At 37.7% G+C, this 19,156-nt stretch overlaps 2 protein-coding genes across 3 annotated transcripts; one reads left to right on the top strand and one right to left on the bottom strand.

The window, feature by feature from the left end:
* The first annotated feature begins 321 nt into the window (after window positions 1–321).
* Window positions 322–7,959, top strand: LOC306818014 (tetraspanin-8-like). Of its 2 annotated transcripts, XM_079335345.1 has the most exons (10): window positions 322–573; window positions 1,013–1,122; window positions 2,029–2,097; window positions 2,598–2,711; window positions 2,841–2,915; window positions 3,001–3,099; window positions 4,386–4,472; window positions 5,492–5,551; window positions 5,705–5,788; window positions 6,388–7,959. In XM_079335345.1, the coding sequence occupies exons 2-10, from the start codon at window positions 1,042–1,044 to the stop codon at window positions 6,490–6,492; spliced, it is 774 nt and encodes a 257-aa protein (XP_079191471.1). In that variant the 5' UTR covers window positions 322–573; window positions 1,013–1,041; the 3' UTR covers window positions 6,493–7,959. The 2 variants fall into 2 exon arrangements, with proteins under 2 accessions (XP_079191471.1, XP_079191470.1); XM_079335344.1 differs by lacking the exon at window positions 322–573 and having other exon boundaries at window positions 852–1,122.
* Window positions 7,960–8,741: 782 nt separating this feature from the next.
* On the bottom strand, window positions 8,742–18,506 carry LOC306818240 (tetraspanin-8-like). Its single transcript, XM_079335690.1, has 9 exons — window positions 18,360–18,506; window positions 16,505–16,570; window positions 15,488–15,604; window positions 15,283–15,357; window positions 14,218–14,313; window positions 13,898–13,990; window positions 12,806–12,874; window positions 11,532–11,615; window positions 8,742–10,536 (listed from the first exon to the last, which is right to left on the bottom strand). The coding sequence occupies exons 1-9, from the start codon at window positions 18,417–18,419 to the stop codon at window positions 10,402–10,404; spliced, it is 795 nt and encodes a 264-aa protein (XP_079191816.1). The 5' UTR covers window positions 18,420–18,506; the 3' UTR covers window positions 8,742–10,401.
* Window positions 18,507–19,156: the final 650 nt, after the last annotated feature.

Below are 19,156 nucleotides of genomic sequence, written 5' to 3'. Positions count from 1 at the left end.
AAAAAATACTGTGTTAACATTCTTCCATTTCTTCTTAGAATACAAATGCACACGTTTCTAAAAGTGCCAAAAGAAACTTGTAATCATAATAGCCATCCTAACTGTTGTCGCCAATGTGATGTGGGTGTGTTGGGGCGGGTGGAATGCGCATGGGCATTGCGTCCGCTGCCGTGTCGATTGCGCACCTGGACATAGGGGATGATTGAAGTCACAGGTGGGGAAGAAAAGGGGAACACAGGTGAATGGTGGGGGGAATTAGGAGGAAAGCCACACAGTTTTTCAACCGTGCGCTAGTATGTGTAGAAGTGTTCTCCTGTTGATAGTTTTTTGATTTACTGAGCATACACCGTCTTTTTTTGTTCGTGTCCTTTTTTTAAAAATTATGTTTTCAAATAAATAATCAAAACCGGACAAACGTCTTTTATTTCATGAAATAAATGGTTTAAAGTCCCTACAGTGGCATATTTTTTGGTTTCCCGATTGCCACTACACTAACTGATGCTCAGTTGCATTTGGATAGATGAAGTCCAGTTTAGTAGAAATAAGGAAGAATGTGTTGACAAAATCTTAATGGTGAGTACAAGTTTTGCTTTTTTTAAGGAATTATTTCAGACTCGGCACATTTAGGTATGACTGATTTTCTATTCAGACAAATGACATGTAAGCCTTGTGTTGGGATGTATACTATAAATCCATCATAAATGTGAAAAATGCAATTAAATCTATAAAACTATACCTCTATCCATATAGATTAGTTTATATAATCCTGCATATAATTCTCAATACCAATACTTCTGAATGAATTATATGATTCATTCACTGCTGTGCATCATCCTTGTGCGCTAACCTTTTGGAGTCTGGTATTCCCGAGCGCACGTGAACGCAGCACGAAGCATCCTCATCCAGTACATCGGATGAGTGACGTCCTGTGCGGACAGACAGATGCACAGATAGATGCCCTCACTGTAAGAATCATAGCTCTACGGTATTAATATTTTGCTGTATGTAAAAGATCGTGTTGGAGGTCGGCAGAGAAGCAGCATGCAGCGGAGCGCGGTGGTCGTGGTGGCGGACAAAACGAGCCTGAAAAGGCCGTTCATCTTCGCAAATGTTGTTCATATGGTAGGGGAATTTTTCTGCTTTTAAATTTAACTCATCCTAAGAGCTCTGACAAGTCTTTATTTTGACCAGAATAATCAGTCACTCCGTCTATTATTAACATAATAACACTCTTGTTGCAGGTTATTCGTCTGTCTCTAATACAAACATGCTGCAGCGAGTCCCCTCCCATCACTATATGCACGATGTGCCGACTGCAGTATATGTTTTATCGTAATGTTGTCAGGTGATAAACAAAGAGAATCATGACAGAAAATCAGTCAGAATGACTCTTAAAAACAACCTTAGAATAAACACGGAATATCATCATTATTATAAGGGATGACCATCATTTTTTTTAAAATCTTTCCTCATTCACAAAAAAAGCACATTTTTTTTTAAATCAAGTCAAATATGTGTTTTTTTTGTTTGTTTCTTAGCTGCAGAGCCCTGTGCAGCAAAAGGTTTCATTTTGGCTCTTATCACTGTCCTAAAAAAGGGTATTATTCCAGTTGTAGGCTAATCCGGGATAGCATTAGCCCTTAAATGAACCAAAGGGCTCCTCTAAGAGGACGAGTTCTGGAGACAAAGCTCCAATTTCAACATCTTAAGTAGACATCCTGACCTATTTCTATTTTATGAGACTTCTCTTTATTTTTGTTGTTTTACCAGGACGTCTCATTGACATTTAAAAACCACATAAACAACACAGGAAAATCACAACAACTTAAAATAGGCATTCAAAACACACACAGTGGCCTTAAAAACACACATGCCTCTGTCATCACATTATTTATAGGACCTTAAAATTTAAGTGATGTATCTGCTCCATAAATTGTCTCTGCATCCTTTATACACTCTACCTTTGTTTCTGATCTTGCAGTTGTGTGCAAAATGTACCTTATTAATCATGTTCCTATATCCCCAAAGGCGCTGTGTTTCTTCATGCTGACCATGACAGTAGCCTGGCACAACAGAGACCTCATCCAAACTGGCAAAGTAAGACTGGCGTCATTCGCCCCTCTGACACAAAAGACAAACTTTCTGTGGGAGATTTAGTCATTTATTTGAGGCATCGATAGCTCCTGTTTTGTGATGTTTTAAAGCAGCAAAAAGAGTTGCTGAGGTAAACAAGAACAACTGTGGAATTATTAATGCATGGCTGCCATCAATATTTCCTAAAAGCACCACAGCAGCACTTCTCTGGAAGACCTGAGTTCAAGCCCTTATGTTGACAAGTATTTGCCAGTTAAAGCGTCCTTGGGCAAGACATTGAGTTATCTTCAAGTGCCGTAGGGGACAACTATGCGGCTGACCCTGACCTTTGGGATCTATTGTAGCGACTCTATCTCTGGGATGCATCTGTGGGAGCAGAATTACATTAATATTAAGATCAAGTAGAAATCGCAGATTAATTGTACTCGGACTTCAAATTAATCTTTCTGACGTTTTGCCAGTCAACGGCTCCCTTTAACGCTTTAGTGCTGTATTCTCCTCAGCTGGTGTCCAGTGCTTCTGTGGTGATAATGTACATCATGGAGATCGGCTGCCTGCTGCTCTCAGTGCTCGGTGTGTTTGGAGCCTGCAAAGGAAAAAGATGGTGTCTCATACTGGTAAAAAAAAAAAAAAAAAAAAAAAAAACTGCTTTCATTTTGTGTGTGTTACTGGATAGTAGCTGTTCAGAAATAGTGACTGTAAGTGATTTTTTCCCTTACTTAACGGTTGTTGCTTTGTCTGTGCAGTATGCAGCAGGGATGGCAGCAGCAAGTCAAACAATAATTGTTAGAACAGCACTCAGTTACCAAGATGTATATGAGGTATAGTAACCCGATTTCTTGCTTTCAGAGTATGTCATGTAATCCTGTTGTACAACACAACATGATGTTTTCTGTCTGTGCACAGAAACGTGTGGCCCGTGAGGAGGCAAAGCTGCTCTCCATGATGCCACTGAGTGGAACCAGCAAAGCCAACAGGACGCTACTGTATAGTATTCAAGAAAAAGTAAGCATTTATTTCTTTATTATTGTTATACAACAGTCTTTTAAAAAAAAAAAAAGGTTTAGGATAGGATGCTTTTGTTCATTTGTCGATCCATAAAAGCTTAGCCCAGTTGCAACATTCAGGAAATTTTTTTCTGTTCAACATCTATCTCTTGAAAATGACTTATTTCAACTCCTTTTGAAAACGTCTATTCTCTCAGTAGAGATCTGCTCTCTGCTCTATAAGTTGTTCCTTTTTTACTCTGATGTCAAAATATCTTAAGAATATGATCAAAATGGACTCTGTTTCTTGTTACACGCTACATTTATTTTGTCTTTTTCCTGTTTTCGGGTTACGCGTTTTCACAGTTTTCACAGTTTTCACAGTTTTCACATTGCTTTAGGGGAATAAAATAGGATGGATTATTTTTAAAGTATAAGCTTAATAAGTTTGGCCTCTCCTCTTAGCTTTGAGTTTTCTCTCCAGCCATTTATTTACACCGTGGCACATTAGTAACATTAGACAGATACCAAATAAGCCATTCCTGTTTACAAATATACCCATGAACATAAAGGTAAATATCGCTGAATTTCATAGGAAGCGAACAACCCTCCCCCCCCAAAAAAATTTCACAATCGTCAAGCAAGTTATGGCGTTTTCGATGACGTCTGTACGAATTCCTCGTGATGCGTTTGGAGATATTCTCCAAGAAAGTGTAGGTCACACTCAAGCTAAAAATAGTCGTATCACGTCTCAGATTTGACTGAGTTATGACTCAGAACGTCGCCCTTGGGGAGGCCACGTCACCGTTTGAAAACCTCTGTAACACAACCCGCACTCTTAATGATATCACAGCCACACAAGGTTGTCCCTGCTGGCTTTCCATACTTTGATGGTTCTGTTTTTTAGTTACTTGCAAAGAGTGATTAGCTGGGCTTGCCAATAAAACAGCATAGCAGCTCTTTGGGGACTACTCGAAAGAGTTTGGTAGATTTTTGCAATCTAATTTCACAAAGACACACATGCATGTAACTTCTCTTGTGTCCAAAGCGAATCTCTCCTACGTGAGATAATAAAGCATCTAACTAACTAACTAACTAACTAGAATTAAATTGGAATGAAAACACCTGCAGTATATTTAGACTTGGGGTGTGGCCTTGAAAGCAGGTGTGTCCTTTTATTAAAGAGGTATTAAGCAGATTTTTTTTTTTACTGAACACAAAAACATCGCAGATTTGTGTGTGTAATATTGTTGTTTTGGATTGATGTTTTATTTGGCCTGTGTCTGTCTCTTTTGTCACCTTCAGTTGGAGTGTTGTGGTCTCATTGAAGGCTACAAAGACTGGGGCTCTTCCATCCCTCCCTCTTGTAACTGTCAATATCCGGGGAAATGCGTAAGTACTTTCCTTCATATAAAAAGGAGAGAAGATAACTCATTCTGATTCTGAACACTTTGTATATCAGGGGATTATTTCATAGGAGAAAGCTCCACACACAGGGTGCATCCAAATTGCAAAGTAAATCATCCAAAACTTCACATTGCATGTAAAACATTTAACGACTTCACATTTGAAAAGCAAGTTACCTTAACCGGCCACATCCATCCTTGTTTTGATTTGGAGGTGCACAAGAAGTTACGTTTTACATTTAATTTCAAACAGCATCGTGGGTGTTAAAATACAACTCATCTCCTGAAACAATGCATCCAAACCACACTGCACAAAACCCGGAAGTTAGCATCCATGCTGAAATGTTCAGTCCACTGGTGTGGACCCAAAAAATGCCCACTAAATGACCACAAGGGTTCAGTCTACTAAAAAGTCCACACTCCATACTGAACTGTAGCTTTTTCTGAAAGGGCCACAGTCTTTTCCTTCACCTCCACAGGTTAGGCCTATCAGGTCAGGCATCCGTTCAGCAGCCAATCAGAATGCACCTCCTATCAACAAAACTAGACAAAAAACAATTGTAAAAAGATCATTTAAAGAGTGTTTTAAAAGCTAAAAAAAAGATCTGACATTAGTGGTTAAACTCCGTTGACAATGTGAGCTCAAAAATCAGAGCGCCACATTACCGGGAAACATAGGCATGCAAAGGCTACAATGTGAAGAGCCAAATTAATGTCTCTTCAGTAACAGGTCAGCACCTCTAGGTGGAACCACAACCTTAATATTGTTAGTCACCTGAGACTTTCTCAGCACTTGGAAGTGTTGGTAAATTTGTAGGGCAAAACAAAACTTTGTGTGAGGAAAACATGTTATTTATCATAAAGTGTATATTAATATATTTAAAAGCGCCCGAGAAGTTGTATTTTGATTTCATAAAGCTGATGTTGATATGTTTCCGTTACTTTGTTAATCCTTTTTTTCTTTTTTGAACCTGAATCATAATGGGATGATTTGCTCCTCCACAGATCCGACTGCGGGGCAGTGCCACCCTCGGGGCTCCAAAGAACCAGTATGTTTATCAAGAGGTACATGAAATAAAGAGTTTAAATAGAGCTTTACTGGTCAAGTAAGATGTTTCTGTTTACTTTGGTCGGTGTAGGCTAATCCATCTTTTTTGAATTAACTTTCTCTTTTTTCCACAATGATTAAATCAACCTGGCAATTTTTTTTCTTCACAGCCTTGCCTTCCAATTTATGTTTCTGAACTGAAGCTCGCATTCTCATTGGCGATGGGTATACAATTTGGAAGTGCAGTATTTTGGGTAAGCACCCCCCAGGTGTGAGATTGGACCGAACACAGCTATCCTTTTAAAAACCATTTCCATCTTTAACTTGACTTTTTTTCTTCTTTCCACTGAGACTAGTAACCCTTGATAGATTTTGCATTTCCACCACGTCTAAATGTAGGTCTACAAAACAATATTTAACTCCACCAAAGAGCCTGCTTTTAGGAGAAGTATTGGCACTTTTAGGTGGGGCTTACATTTTTGATTGGTCAATGCCTTTAAGCATTTTATTTCTGTCAGTATTTAAAAAAAATTCTATTGAGAAACCAATGACAATGGCTTTTTTGTGTTTGGACACAAAGAACATCAGTGAAGTTAGTTTAGCAGCAGGAACTGTTGACTTCCTTGAAAAGTCGTTCCTGGAACTAAAAGTGCTAATGCAAGTAAATAAAGCATTTTTTGATTCAATTCTGACTATGAAGTCTTAGCTGATACCAAATACATTGAATTATGTACATCTTATGAAGTGGCCATTTCACAAGGGGGGTTTTAATCCTATGCAACAAATCATGTTTAACCAAGCTGTAAGTCTTGATGAACACCAATCAGACCTAACTCTTGCGCTTGTCTTTTAGGTGGTCTTACTCGTCATGAGCATCAAGCTGATGGGCCAGATTAGACGGAAACAGGAGTTCATGGCTCTCCTCCAATCAAACAGATATGTTCCTGGTGCCTTCTAGTCACCTCGTACGTTTTTGATACTCACTTCCAAGTTATGAGCAAAGAGACCTTGTTTGAATTTGCACATATAAACTAATTATGCTGTACACCATAACCAGGCTAATTTGTGCTATAGCAATGTATGTTAATATTATCATTTTATAATAAATTATTGCATGTAACTGATATTGAAAATTAATCTACATGCATAGATTGAAAAAAAAACCTGTCTTGTTTTGCCTTACTGCTGTAAAAAAAACAATGCAATTTCAAAGAAATGTAATATTTAATAGTCATTACATTTTCATATGCTCTTGTCAATAATTCATATAATCTTAGCAAGCATTTAGGAAGATGTTTGTTTTCGTTGCTGGAACCTTTCCTGCATTTGATCACTGGCAGTAAGTGTAGACTTGTCGAGCTGATATTTTTCTCAAAGAACCTTGAGGTGACAGATATTAATATAATGCATCTACGGCCATAACACTTTGAAATATGCAGACATTTACATACCTTTATTTTCTCTTGTGCAGCTACATTTTTCCTTTAGTGTTTTAAGGTCAGTGTCTTCATGATTAACAAAAGTTTATATTTGATGCACACCACTAAAGCTAACAAATATAAGTGGACCAACCTATTTTACACACATATAAACATATATATATTTAGATGCTTGTTGTAATCTAAAGCTCACTTGTTCATTTTTCCAGCATTAGAGCAACTAATCTTTGATATATAATCCAACTAATAACCCGTATGTAGCACCTTTCTTAAACAGTGTTTACAAAGTGTTTGATTGATATGTAATAATTGATTTTATAATTGAGCGATGTATTTTCTTGGGTACATAATCAGGTTAGACAGAGGAGTGAGCCATGGCTCTCATTGGGACACCAGAATGTCTTGATGCCTTGTTAAGCACATTTGAACGTTAATCCTTCTGTTGTATTTTGTTTTGAAGCACAGTTAATGAGTAAATTGTGTTAAATGTTGTCCAATGGGAGGAGAGAAGACTCTGTTTGGTTGCACATGCAGTAGACATGCAGTAAATCCTCAGTTCATGCTTCCAAAATGTTATTTTTAATTTTATGGGATATGTCGGCAAGGCAGCTGCAGAAAGGTTTGAGAGGCTCTTAAAGGAAAATAGGTCACCTATACAGATGCAGCTCTTACCGGAGAAAGCCTTCATGCGACATCACTTTCTGCATGAGCTGCCTGCGGTTCTAATGTCTCTTTGAATGAATCTGAAACAGCAGATCCAATGTCTACCTGTGCACTTTAACCATTAATGCCTAAAATATGTTCAAATATATGTTTGCAAAGTCGTTGATCTTTTGATTTCTATTATTTTATTTATGGGGATGTAGGTATATCGTATTTTGTAAATAGCAGGAATAAAATGTGATTCTTGTTCCTTTGATGTCACAAAATCCTTTTATTTAATTAATTGATTTTTTATTATTAAATGGGGATATACATTTTGAAAATGTGTCCCCTTGAAGTGGAGTAAAATAAAGATTAGGATCAAATAGAAATACTCAAGTATTATATTACTTTACTTGAGTTAAAGGTCCTACATTATACTCCTTTTGAACAACTTTCATTAGTCCCAGAGAGGTACCCAAAACCCGTCACGCTTTGATACTGCAGGTCACACCTATTCAAAAACTGATGGCAGAGGTACCTAAAGCAACCATCAGAAGTTACTTATCCCATTGGCGAGGCACATTCATATGCCTTCGATAAATCAACAGGAGAAATTTGGGATTAAGAGACAACTGATTGCCAATTGAGCCCAAGCCACCCCTGGGTGGATTGAGCTATCATGTTCCATGCCCTATTGTTCACTTCTGTTGTATCACCTGTGGGACAGGCTACTACCCTTTGTGATGTCACAAGGGGAAAATCTCCAAACAACCTCTAAGTACACATTTTCTAAAAAGTGGAGCCTGTAAAAGATGGAGAGGATTGATTTTTCTCATTATTGGGAAGCTTCTAAACTCTACAGACTAGATACTGCATATTATTGATTGGAAATGTGTGTGTGTGTGTGACCTTTAAAATACTATTTATCATCACTGTAAGTAAACTGAGCTGATTTCAGATAATGTCTCAGTACATGTATGTAAGTAGTGAAATGTAAGCCTACTTACTTTTATGCTGAAGATGGAAGTGTTGGAATTGTGATGATTGGATTTAAAGTTGAGCATGTTTTATTTCAAAGTTTTTTTTATTGATATGATTTATCATTGATTGTTTATAACATGGCTTTTGATGACAATATTTTTATTTCTAATCTGTCAAATGCCTTTAATTCATTACAAGCAAAAAATGTACATAGACATTTGAGATGATTTCAGGAAGGTTACATAGCTGACTAACTCAAAAACATACACATCAGTGATAAGGCAGTAACAAGAAGCTATGATACAGTATTACACAACTTTGGCAGAAATGGCTGATTAATCCATTTCCATTTTTCCCTAAGGCACACAAAAAATAAAAAAAGTGCAATAAATTGCACCTCCCCTGTAACCTGTATTCCACTTCCACTTCCAGTCATGAACAGAAGCACCCAATCCTCACAATTGTCTGTTGTGTGAAACAAATTTTACATATCATTGACATCCATTTGTGTCAAATTGTAAAAATAAAATAAAATAATAGAAGTACTCCAGTAGGGTTACTGTAAACCAAATACTGTACGTACTGTACGTGTTAAAAAAATACTTAATGGAGCACTAAGTAGATTTGGTGGCGGAATTTGTAAGTTAGAGGAAGTTAAACAATTGTGCGCTATAGTTTTTACACTAAATACACAAACTTTACTAAAAAAAAAAAAGAAACAGTATTTTCTTAAGTTTATTTATTAAAGGGGAACTATTATGAAAAATCCACTTTTACAGTGTTTTAAAACCTGAGTGTTTATTGAGCCACAAAATGTGAATTAAACCCATCCAGTCCTTAGTTTTTTGGTCTGCATAAGTAAGACTTAGACCGTTTTGTCAAATGCCTTTAATTCTCCATCCATTGACATCACCCTAAGCCTAGGGCAAAACTTTTTTGCGCAGGTCCGCCATTATTATTCTCGCTACAGAGGAGCGACGTCTACCCTGAAACCTGAGGGGGGTTGTTGCATTTAAAGGGACACACACACCTCTGGTTCTTGATTCATGTTATAGTTTGATCAAAGAGCGGCACAGGTGTTACATTTAGAGCCCAGTTTGAAAAGGTGAAAAGGGATATATGTCCTCTTTAAATGTTTTATTGGACTGTTTTAAAGTTAAAAAATAAATCTGCATGAACATTTCCCCTCAACTGTTTTCAGTGAGAGAAACCATTAAACTATCTTTTGTACATTATAATCCCACATTGATATCGATCTGATAGCAGTGAATAGCAGCATACTGTGCAGCACTGTCAGACCACGAAATGCACAGAGTACATGGCTTTTAAAAAAAACATAAAGAAGTATATTTTGCATAATATGTCCCCTTTAAATAAACAGATGAAGAGTTATATGGAAATCACTTCACTATACGATAGAATTAATAGTTTTTGGAAATGCTTCAACTACAAATTTCAGTTCCTTGTTGGTTAATCATTTGATGTCAGAAGCATTCGAAGGAGGAAAACAGAAAAATGCTGCAGTATCGAAAACAATAGACATTCATTACAGTGGCTTTAAATTCACAGATTATATGTAAGCATAGATAGGTGAGCTTATTTTTCCATTACTGCTGTACTTCCGTTTTGACATCACAGTGGCATCTATTCAACTTCAAAATTAATATTCTGAATTTGGTTGAATCGGTTTTTACCTGTTACTACATGTATTTATGTATCTTAGTCTACTCCATTGCCGCATGAAGTCCATTGTTACAATTTTGTTATTTTCATGCAGAATATAAGAGTAGCCACAAAAGAACTCAGGGGTTGTCTGCAGCATCTGTGAGAGTGATGTAGTTTCCTGCCTTGGCTTCTGGAGTGTAGACGACTGTAGGGGTGTTATCCTTCTGATTTAGCCGGCACAAGATCATGATGCACAGCACTACTGACAACAACTGCAAGACAGTGAAGAGGAGACGGTAATTAATTACATATCCTTGTTTAGCTGATTGTTCTTCGGCCAATATATTCTGTTTTTCCGAAAAGAAAACTGCAGTTGTAATCAAATCAGAAGAAGGTAGAACAGACAAAATCAATGGGACAGATGGAGAAAAATTGAAATAGAAAATTTAGCTGCAAAGCCATCATTTTATATTTTTTAAGGATGTCAGCATTTCTGCATGCAAGATTCCTGACAAAGAAGGGAGTGTTGTTTTAAATATAAAAGCATAAAATTGCAAGTTTGTGATAAACAGGGAAAAACTGAGTCTAAGTTAGGGACCATATTGAAATTATTAGGGCATGAGAAGACGCAAACTTCATGCTGTTTTGCTGAAGAAGAGTTTTGACTTTCTAACTTATACCAACCTTTGAGTGTGGGTTATGCTTCGAGGGAATACTCAACTTGAACAGTCTAAATATGTATTTTCTAGCTTCATTAAAGCAGCATACACAGAAGCTGAAAAAAAACAAACAAGAAACAAAACAATTCTGCAGTTCTTCAAAAGGCCACTTGAGGCTGGCTAAAAAAGAGCCTCAATCGTGTCTTAGCCTCATTTTAAAATGCTCACTTTTACAGCAGATTTAATGTTTACGGTCTCTGTTCTATTTTATATCTATAAAATCTGTAAAGGGCAGAACTTCCATATTACCCACCCATTAGAAAGAAATGTAATTTAGGCTTTAAAGATTTGATAACCAAGTGTTTGGTCCTTTGTAAACACAACCATGTGGTCCAAATAATGCAACATCTGGCTCTAAAGAAACCAACATGTCGGACAAAAAGCTGAACTCCAAAATAGAAGAATAGATACAGCTGAGCGGGAAAAGACCGGAGAAAATACAGGTGGATAAAAAGTGTATAAGTACTACTCAAAGTATGTAGCTAGGCAGAAAGGTAGGTAGATGTGTGTAAGACCATTATAGACTCATAAAGACTGAGTGTACATACCAAGAGTAATATGATTCCCAGCAATACACCCAATGTAGAATTTATTATAAGCATCTCATGAGCAATCAGATGTGGAATGCACGGCTGAAACAGGAGAGAGGATCAATCAGCTGAATGTTTTATACAACATCTACACAAATACACAAAAACCACAACAAGATTCAGGGTGGATACAATCAACTGTATGTTTTAAAAATTACTAGTATGAATAAAATGAAAATTAACATGTTTTTAAGTACTTTATCTATTAGGGCCTCTCGAGAATGTTAAAGGTCACATATTATAGTCCTTTTTAAAAAGTTTAAGACAGTCTCAGAGCTCCCCAAAAGATATGTGTGAAGTATTTGATCATGCCTATGAAGCCTGAAAATTCAGGCCTACTCAGAACACGCTGTTTCTGTGTCTGTAGCTTTAAGTGCAAGTGAACTGTGTTCAACCACACCCTAAGGACTCAGGTGGCTTTGGCTTTCTTGCACATTGGGAGACTCAGATGGCAGAACAGACACCCAGCTGTGGGAGTGTCACCCCATCTCCAAATGGCCTTTCACCTTTAAACTACCAGATGAGGAGTTATCTGGAAATCACTTTACGGCAGAGTTTCTAGTTCATGGTGTGACGACCCCTCCACACCGATTGGTGTTCCGTTGCTGTGGGTTGTGTTCTGTTGCAGGTTCCAGGAGGCGGGAATGTAATCAGTTGGATGTGCTGCACCTTGGACAAGGGTGTGTTCCTCCATAAAAACAACTGAGGAAAGATGGCTCTCTCTCTCTCTCTCTCTGAGGACCACACAAAGGGACCGTGGGAACGTGGCGGCGCGGCTGTGTGGCACGAGTTTTGCTGTGATATTAATGAACTGGATGGCATTCTGAGTAGAGGTCGTGTTTTCTTATTGCAGCTGAGAGCCGGGTTGTAACAATGGGAACGCTTTGACTATCAATTTCTGTTCCTTTAAATTCCTTAAATGTTAACTGTTTGACCTGTTTGATCTGAAAGAGGAACATCGAAAAATGCTACAGTATGGAAAACAAGTTTATCTTTGTTCAGAAGTCTGTCCATTTTCAACCAGAGTATCTGTTACCCTATTTGGAGGCTTGTTATGTATTCATTCTGTACTAAATTATACATTCAATTTGAATGAAATTCAGCAACACACATTTATTACTGTGGCGTTAAATTCACAGATTATATGTAAGCTTAGATGTAGGTGAGCTTATTCTTGCGCTGCACATGTACATGACATCTCCGACACATCAAAATAAAAATGTAGAATTTACCTCTTTATAAATCATGACGGGCTGGACACTAGCTGCCAGTAAATTAATGCTGTTCATAGGCAGTGCCACCTAGAAAAAAATCAGACAATGAATGGTAACTGTTACTATAGCAACATAAGAGGAGGACAGCAGGCTCAGGCAACAGGAGTTATAATATCTGAGAAGGTTTAAAATTGAGTTTTAATCATGTACAACTTTACAGGCCTTCTTTCCTTTTTGATGTCAAACACATATACCCACACAAGATTTGATTAACTTAGTATCACAGGCTACAGAATATAATTAAGATAATTGTATGTGTCATGTCGCATAAACTAGTATGATCTAAACATGATCTCACAGAAAAGGAGATTTAAACGAGACACACTTCCTCAAAAACAGCCATTAAGTTTAAGGGAAGAAATATTCTGTGAGCCCATTTTGTAACATGTGGTGTGCTAGCTAAGTGGTGCTAGAAATGTTTCTTTCCAACACTATAAGCTTAATATAGTTTGGCAAGGAGAGATATAATGGTCATACCAAATCCCATGTATCCGATGATCTATCTGTGTGCTGAACCCCTGACATTATCAGAAAACCTGACCCAAACGTCTTCCAAGAGTCCACACCAGATCATTTCAGTTACTCAGTAAAAACAGAATCTCTGAGAAGTATGGTTGTATGATGTAAAGTTCAGTATGATCCCAACCTTAGAGAAAAACATTTGAAGCTAACATAATGATAAGAAATTAGCTACTGTATTTTAGCATTTGTTGTGTGTTTTCTCTCCCTCTCTCTCTCTCTCTCCTGCATGCTCCAAATGTGTTGCGTCTCAGCCTCAGAGTGCCAAGCTATACCTGTGGCAAAAATTAAGCAAGAAAAGGGAAAAAGTAAATGTACGTAGCAGCATTCAAGTTGCAAATGCCGGTGATAAAAAAATTAAACAATGCAGAAGTGCAAAAAACTGATTTCCCTCAAGTGTCCAAGGCTGGCCCCAAAAGTCAAGGTATTCTCATTTGAGTTAATATTAATACAAATTAAAGTTAAAAAATCCATTTTGTCTCATTGGCTCTTCAATGTGTAGTGCAGAAATAGAGGATATTTCTCACTTACGCATGGATTAATGGACCCTTCAGCACATCGACAGGACTGTGAGATGTTGTTGCCCCAATCAAGGTATCCCTGAGCCAGTCCACAACACTGAAACTAAGAAAGAGGAACTGGTTAAAAAAAAAAAAGAAAAACCAAGTGGTCAAACCACTTTGCAAATGTTCCAGGAAGTGGTGCTATTGTCTTCAACTACTGTCAGAAAAATAGGGCCCTCATATTGTCAATATTTAAAGCAGTGGAACTGCTTCTGAACGCGATAGTGCTCTACAACAATAATTTTCAAATAAATGAATGCATACACACACTGACACAGGGTTACATACTTGCTTCTGTATTTCCTGGACATATTCTAGAACACCTTCACTTGCTACAGACAAGGGCAGAAGACTCAAGTAGTGCTTCTTTAATTCTTCAGACATCTGCAAATAGAACAGAAGGAAATGCATATAAGCGATGTTTCTATCAAATAGTTTGGTACGGTTTAGTTTGGTACAGTTAGGAACAGTAAACTATTACCTGTAATGTTTTATGTTTTGTACAATCTATATTTTCATTTATTTTATGTTTTTAATGTCTTTTATTGTCACATATGAGTTTTAGAAAAATGTGTCCTTCCAGGGACAATAAAGTATATCTTGAGCTTAACCTTATTTGGTAAGTGGAGTGTAAGCCAGATAGAGATAGCCATGTCAGCTGTGTAATAGTGTGACATTATAGCACAGTGTAGCTCACTATTAATTAAGTTAAACATTTAAGAAGAACAAAGAAAGATTAAACAAAGGATCCCTCATTTTGGTACAACTTTTGACGGTGGAAACGCAAATAAATGGGTACTGTAGGCTAGCATACTGAACTGAACCAGACCACTTAAGCCCTGTTTCTACCGAGCGGTCCAGTTTGGTTCGTCTCGGTACGGGACGCATTTTGTAACATTTCCATAGACTAATCCCGGGAAAGATTCCCAAATAACCGATCTGTACCATCCAACTTTTTGGGACCCTTCTGTTAGGGTCCCAAAAATATCGACCCTAAAAAGTGGAGCACTGCAGTCCATTGATTGGTCAAAAGAATAGTCACTTCCCGTGTGACAACAGTAAAAAAAACTCTGCCGTGTTTAAATACACAGCCGATTGTTTGCATCTGTTTATTTCTCCTCGCGGCACACAGGCTTCACTGAAACAAAGCTTGATTGCGTTTTATAAGAGGCACATGTCAGTGACAGAGTAGATGATGGCCTGGTATCAAAGATAGAGCAGTAATAAGGCTTTGAGTGCCTGTCTGGGATACAAGCCAGTTATACTGTAGTTTTCAGTGTCTGTTTCTGTATACGTTTTGTACAGGGTCTAAAAACAAATGAAGAATAGGTCTCAAGTTGAACTTTGTGATACCTGAGGTCGCACAATCATTCCTTGAATCTCACAAACAATCAGAAACAGGCTGCTAAGGATCATTCCCACTGCAAACTGAAACACACAGAGAAACACACACACATGGGAATGAGCATTTACATTAACAGTACTTTATAGTTGTTCTACTAAATGAATTATGAGGAGCAGTTAAAGAGTTTGTTTTGTTCTCTTTTTCTTGACCCACCACAATGAGCGCCCATTTCTTCTTTTTGCAGACACCATACAAACCGAAAATACTCAAGAGCAGAGGAATGAAGGATGTAGCGTACATGCCAGGTATGCCTGCTAGCAAATGTTCTGTCTGTGGAGAAAAGAAACACAGAAGCAGGTCAGAGGGATTGGTAAACAGGGAAGAGTCCAATCCTCTTAGCTGGCATGCATGCACTATGCAAAAAGTGCCTGAAATGTCATCTTAAATCCTGCAGTTGATACTGATGTCCAGATTGGAGTTGGACTATTCTGTATGTGGAGGGGACTTTAGCTTAACATAATCGTCAGATCAGACCATCACTTTACAAATAGGAAGAACATAAGTGTGAGTTTCTGATGGTTGGGTGTTTAGCTTGGGATGCATTTGATGCTATCCTTAGAGCATTAATTTTGCATGCCCCAAAATGCATTCAATACAATACATTGAGAACAAACTCTGGACATCACAATGTTGGAAACCCTGGATATGGCCCTGGCTGCAGTACTATATGATAAAACATGTGGCACACACTTCATATTTATTTGTTTTGTGACTAGTCTTTGAATACATCGGCTAAGTCATTCTAATCCTTATGATCCCTTTAGTTTTGTGGTTTGACACAAGTCGAACAATATAAAGATTCATAGGTGGATGCTGACTGGGTGAGTGCATCTGTTATGGGAGCGGTAGTAGCTCAGTCCACAGGGACTTGGGTTGGAAACTGGAGCATCGCCGGTTCAAGTCCCGATGCGGACCAAAATATGGAAGTTGGTCTGGTCGCTGTAGAGGTGCCAGACCCCTTCTCCAGAAATGAACAAAGCAATGAACCACAACCAGCTCAGGGGACATTTCCAGTGGATTCAGCCGCCACACTCTGACATCTCTCCATTAATGCATGTCCACAGGTCCTGCTTATGCATGTCTCTCTAAAATAATAACAGAGTGCGAACCACAATTCCCCCCGGCAAATCAATAAAGTATATAATTTTTTTTTAAAAGATAAAAAGTTACCTCATCATCCTTTTGGAAGTATCCATGGCTGAACATAGTTAAGGCTAACAGCAGGGTGCCAATTATCTGCAACAACAGCAACAAAAAACATTATATTTTACTTTAAAGACTGCAAATACTGATAATTTTTATGAATCATAAATATGTGGATTATTCAATGTAAAAAAAAATCAAGTCCAAAGCCCAAAGCTAAGTATTTAATTTTTTTACAAAGCAATATCAAAACCCATAGAAAGTGCCAAAACACATTATAATAGATAAATATTATAATGAGCTCTATTAATTCGGTCTCTGGTGGAACAGTTCCAGCTCAGTCATGGGGAGGAGGTTTGTTGCTCTCACAGCATGTAAGGAGGGTAAAGTTGTATTGTGAATCTTTAAATACTACAGGGGGAGGCGACTTTCAGCCTCATTGAACAACAGTGACAGTTATAATACACCTGCAGGGACACACAAACAAGCTAAACCACAGGTTGCACAATAAGGTTCCCATGAACTGCTCTGTGTGAAAATCAAAGTGAGGAAGAGGAGGAGGAAGACTGTAGGCTAAATTATAAGTGTTGTTTTGCTTGTATTATAGGCTTTCAAGTTATACAACACCACAAGATAATAACGCCAAAAAAATACAATAGCAAATAATCATTAATAAAAGTTACAATTATAAACATTTCGCCTTTCAGAAACAGCAACTCTAAGCAAGAGCAAGTTCATTAAAAGGAATGTTTGTTTGATACAATGCTTGAGAATGAGGATTAATCAATCAATAATCAATAAATAAATCTTTATTTGTATAGAGGTGTTATCTTGAGACACTTTACAAAAGCAGGTAAATGGCCTTGATTCATTCCAGGTAAATCAATAAAGGAAGTTATCTGCCTGTTGAAACAGCCCTCTCAGTCAGGGAATGACCAAGCTTTGCCACTTTTGAGGGTCAGAACAAAACAGTTATATGATAATGTTGAACCATCCTCTTTTACATACATACTCTCCTATATGTAATTTGCCCCAGCGCAATACTGCGTAAACACTTTATCATGCATGCTAACACTGTGCAATAGAGCCCTGTGCAATCACAGCAGCACTTTAAAGTTAAAGGTTTGAGGGCAAATGCGCACTTTACAGCAGTAGGCCTATACCTCTTAATGACGTGCAATACTCCCGCATTGTGACACTTTAATACTCTTTAATATACTTTAGGAGCACTTGCACTTTGAACTTGGATAGTCACTTTACACTGTTTGTTCTGTTGTTGTTTTTTCATTTGTATTGGTTTTGCTTGTCATCAGGATGTTATGTAATTTTGTTTAGGTGTTTACCATCAAGCTGTCTATGGCTATAATCTGGCATATGACGTGTTCATTAATGTGCACTGTCCATATTTCAATAAATAACTAAAATAAAATAAATATTAAGTTGAACTAAGTCAAGTTTATATCTGAGAATCACTGTTTGTTTCCAATATGGAAGTTGGCATGAATGTGACCATAATAAAAGGCGAACACAGCTATTACTACATTCGTATAAAATAAATAGGCTGTTAATGAAATGTTTAAGAGAGCTATTTTCCACTGAATAGGGATTATAATGCCATATTCTCCAATGACGGAAGTTACAAACACAGATTTGCCAGTGTTCCTTTCATACAGCCGAGATGCTCTTCCTCGCGCATTTTTCCCCACAGTAAAGATTGATTGTCTCATGGAGAGAAATCCCCCTCCCCCCCAAGCAGATTGTAACTTTAGCTGATTGATTTAGTAAAATGCATTGAGCATCTGATGCGTCACCCGCTGCAGCCTTTAGTTTAAGATGTTCTCTCTCCACTGCAGAGTAGAACATTAGTAGAAAAAACACTCACCGCGATCAAACTTGTCACGATAATGTAACTCCGCTTCAACCACACGTTAACTCTCCCCATGTCGTTTCAGAGGAGGTCGAGAGCGATGGGTGCAATAACGTACGACGCTTTTCCTTCTATTCAATCCACACTCAGAGACAGACAGAGATAAACAGAAGAAAGAACCTATAGTTCTTGTCTCTGTTGTGGGAGGAGAAAGAAGAAAGTGAAAATTAGAAGGGTGGAGCTGGAGACTTGGGAGGATTGAACAGATGTATTATTAATGTTTTCAAAGTGGATTTCAATAATGTTCACAATGGAAACACCATCAACGAAGTATGCCATGTTTTGGAGTAGGTCCATGCATGGCATCACAGGTTGCATGTTTTTATGACACATTATAATAACAAAGGCTACTTATTAAATGCCACTCGTTTTTGACAGCTGCAATCCCCTTCTAGGTGTCTGTACAGAATAACTTAGCATAACAGTGTTGTTCCTTTATCATGTTAATAAAAGCAAAAATCCATATAAACATCACATATAGACAGTCTGTATTTGTGATGATGCCAGTGAGTTTACAAAGCTGACTAAGTCATATTGAAGGAAATATTCTCCTTTTATGCATGGATTGGATTTCTGACATAAAGTTAAGCTTCTTTATACATTTTGATTTTCTTCTTTGGCACCCCCCAAAATTGAAAATGTTAGCACTTTTCTATCTACCCAGTCACACACTGATGGCAGACTGTTACAGTGCTACACACTTAAATGTCACCAACAAAGTTGCAGGAGAAATTCAGGGTTAACACATTGGA

Source organism: Symphodus melops, assembly GCF_947650265.1.
Source record: "Symphodus melops genome assembly, chromosome: 22".
NCBI classification, from domain to species: Eukaryota; Metazoa; Chordata; class Actinopteri; order Labriformes; family Labridae; genus Symphodus; species Symphodus melops.
Note: the sequence above shows the minus strand (reverse complement) of the source record. Positions and strands in the feature narration are given on the sequence as shown.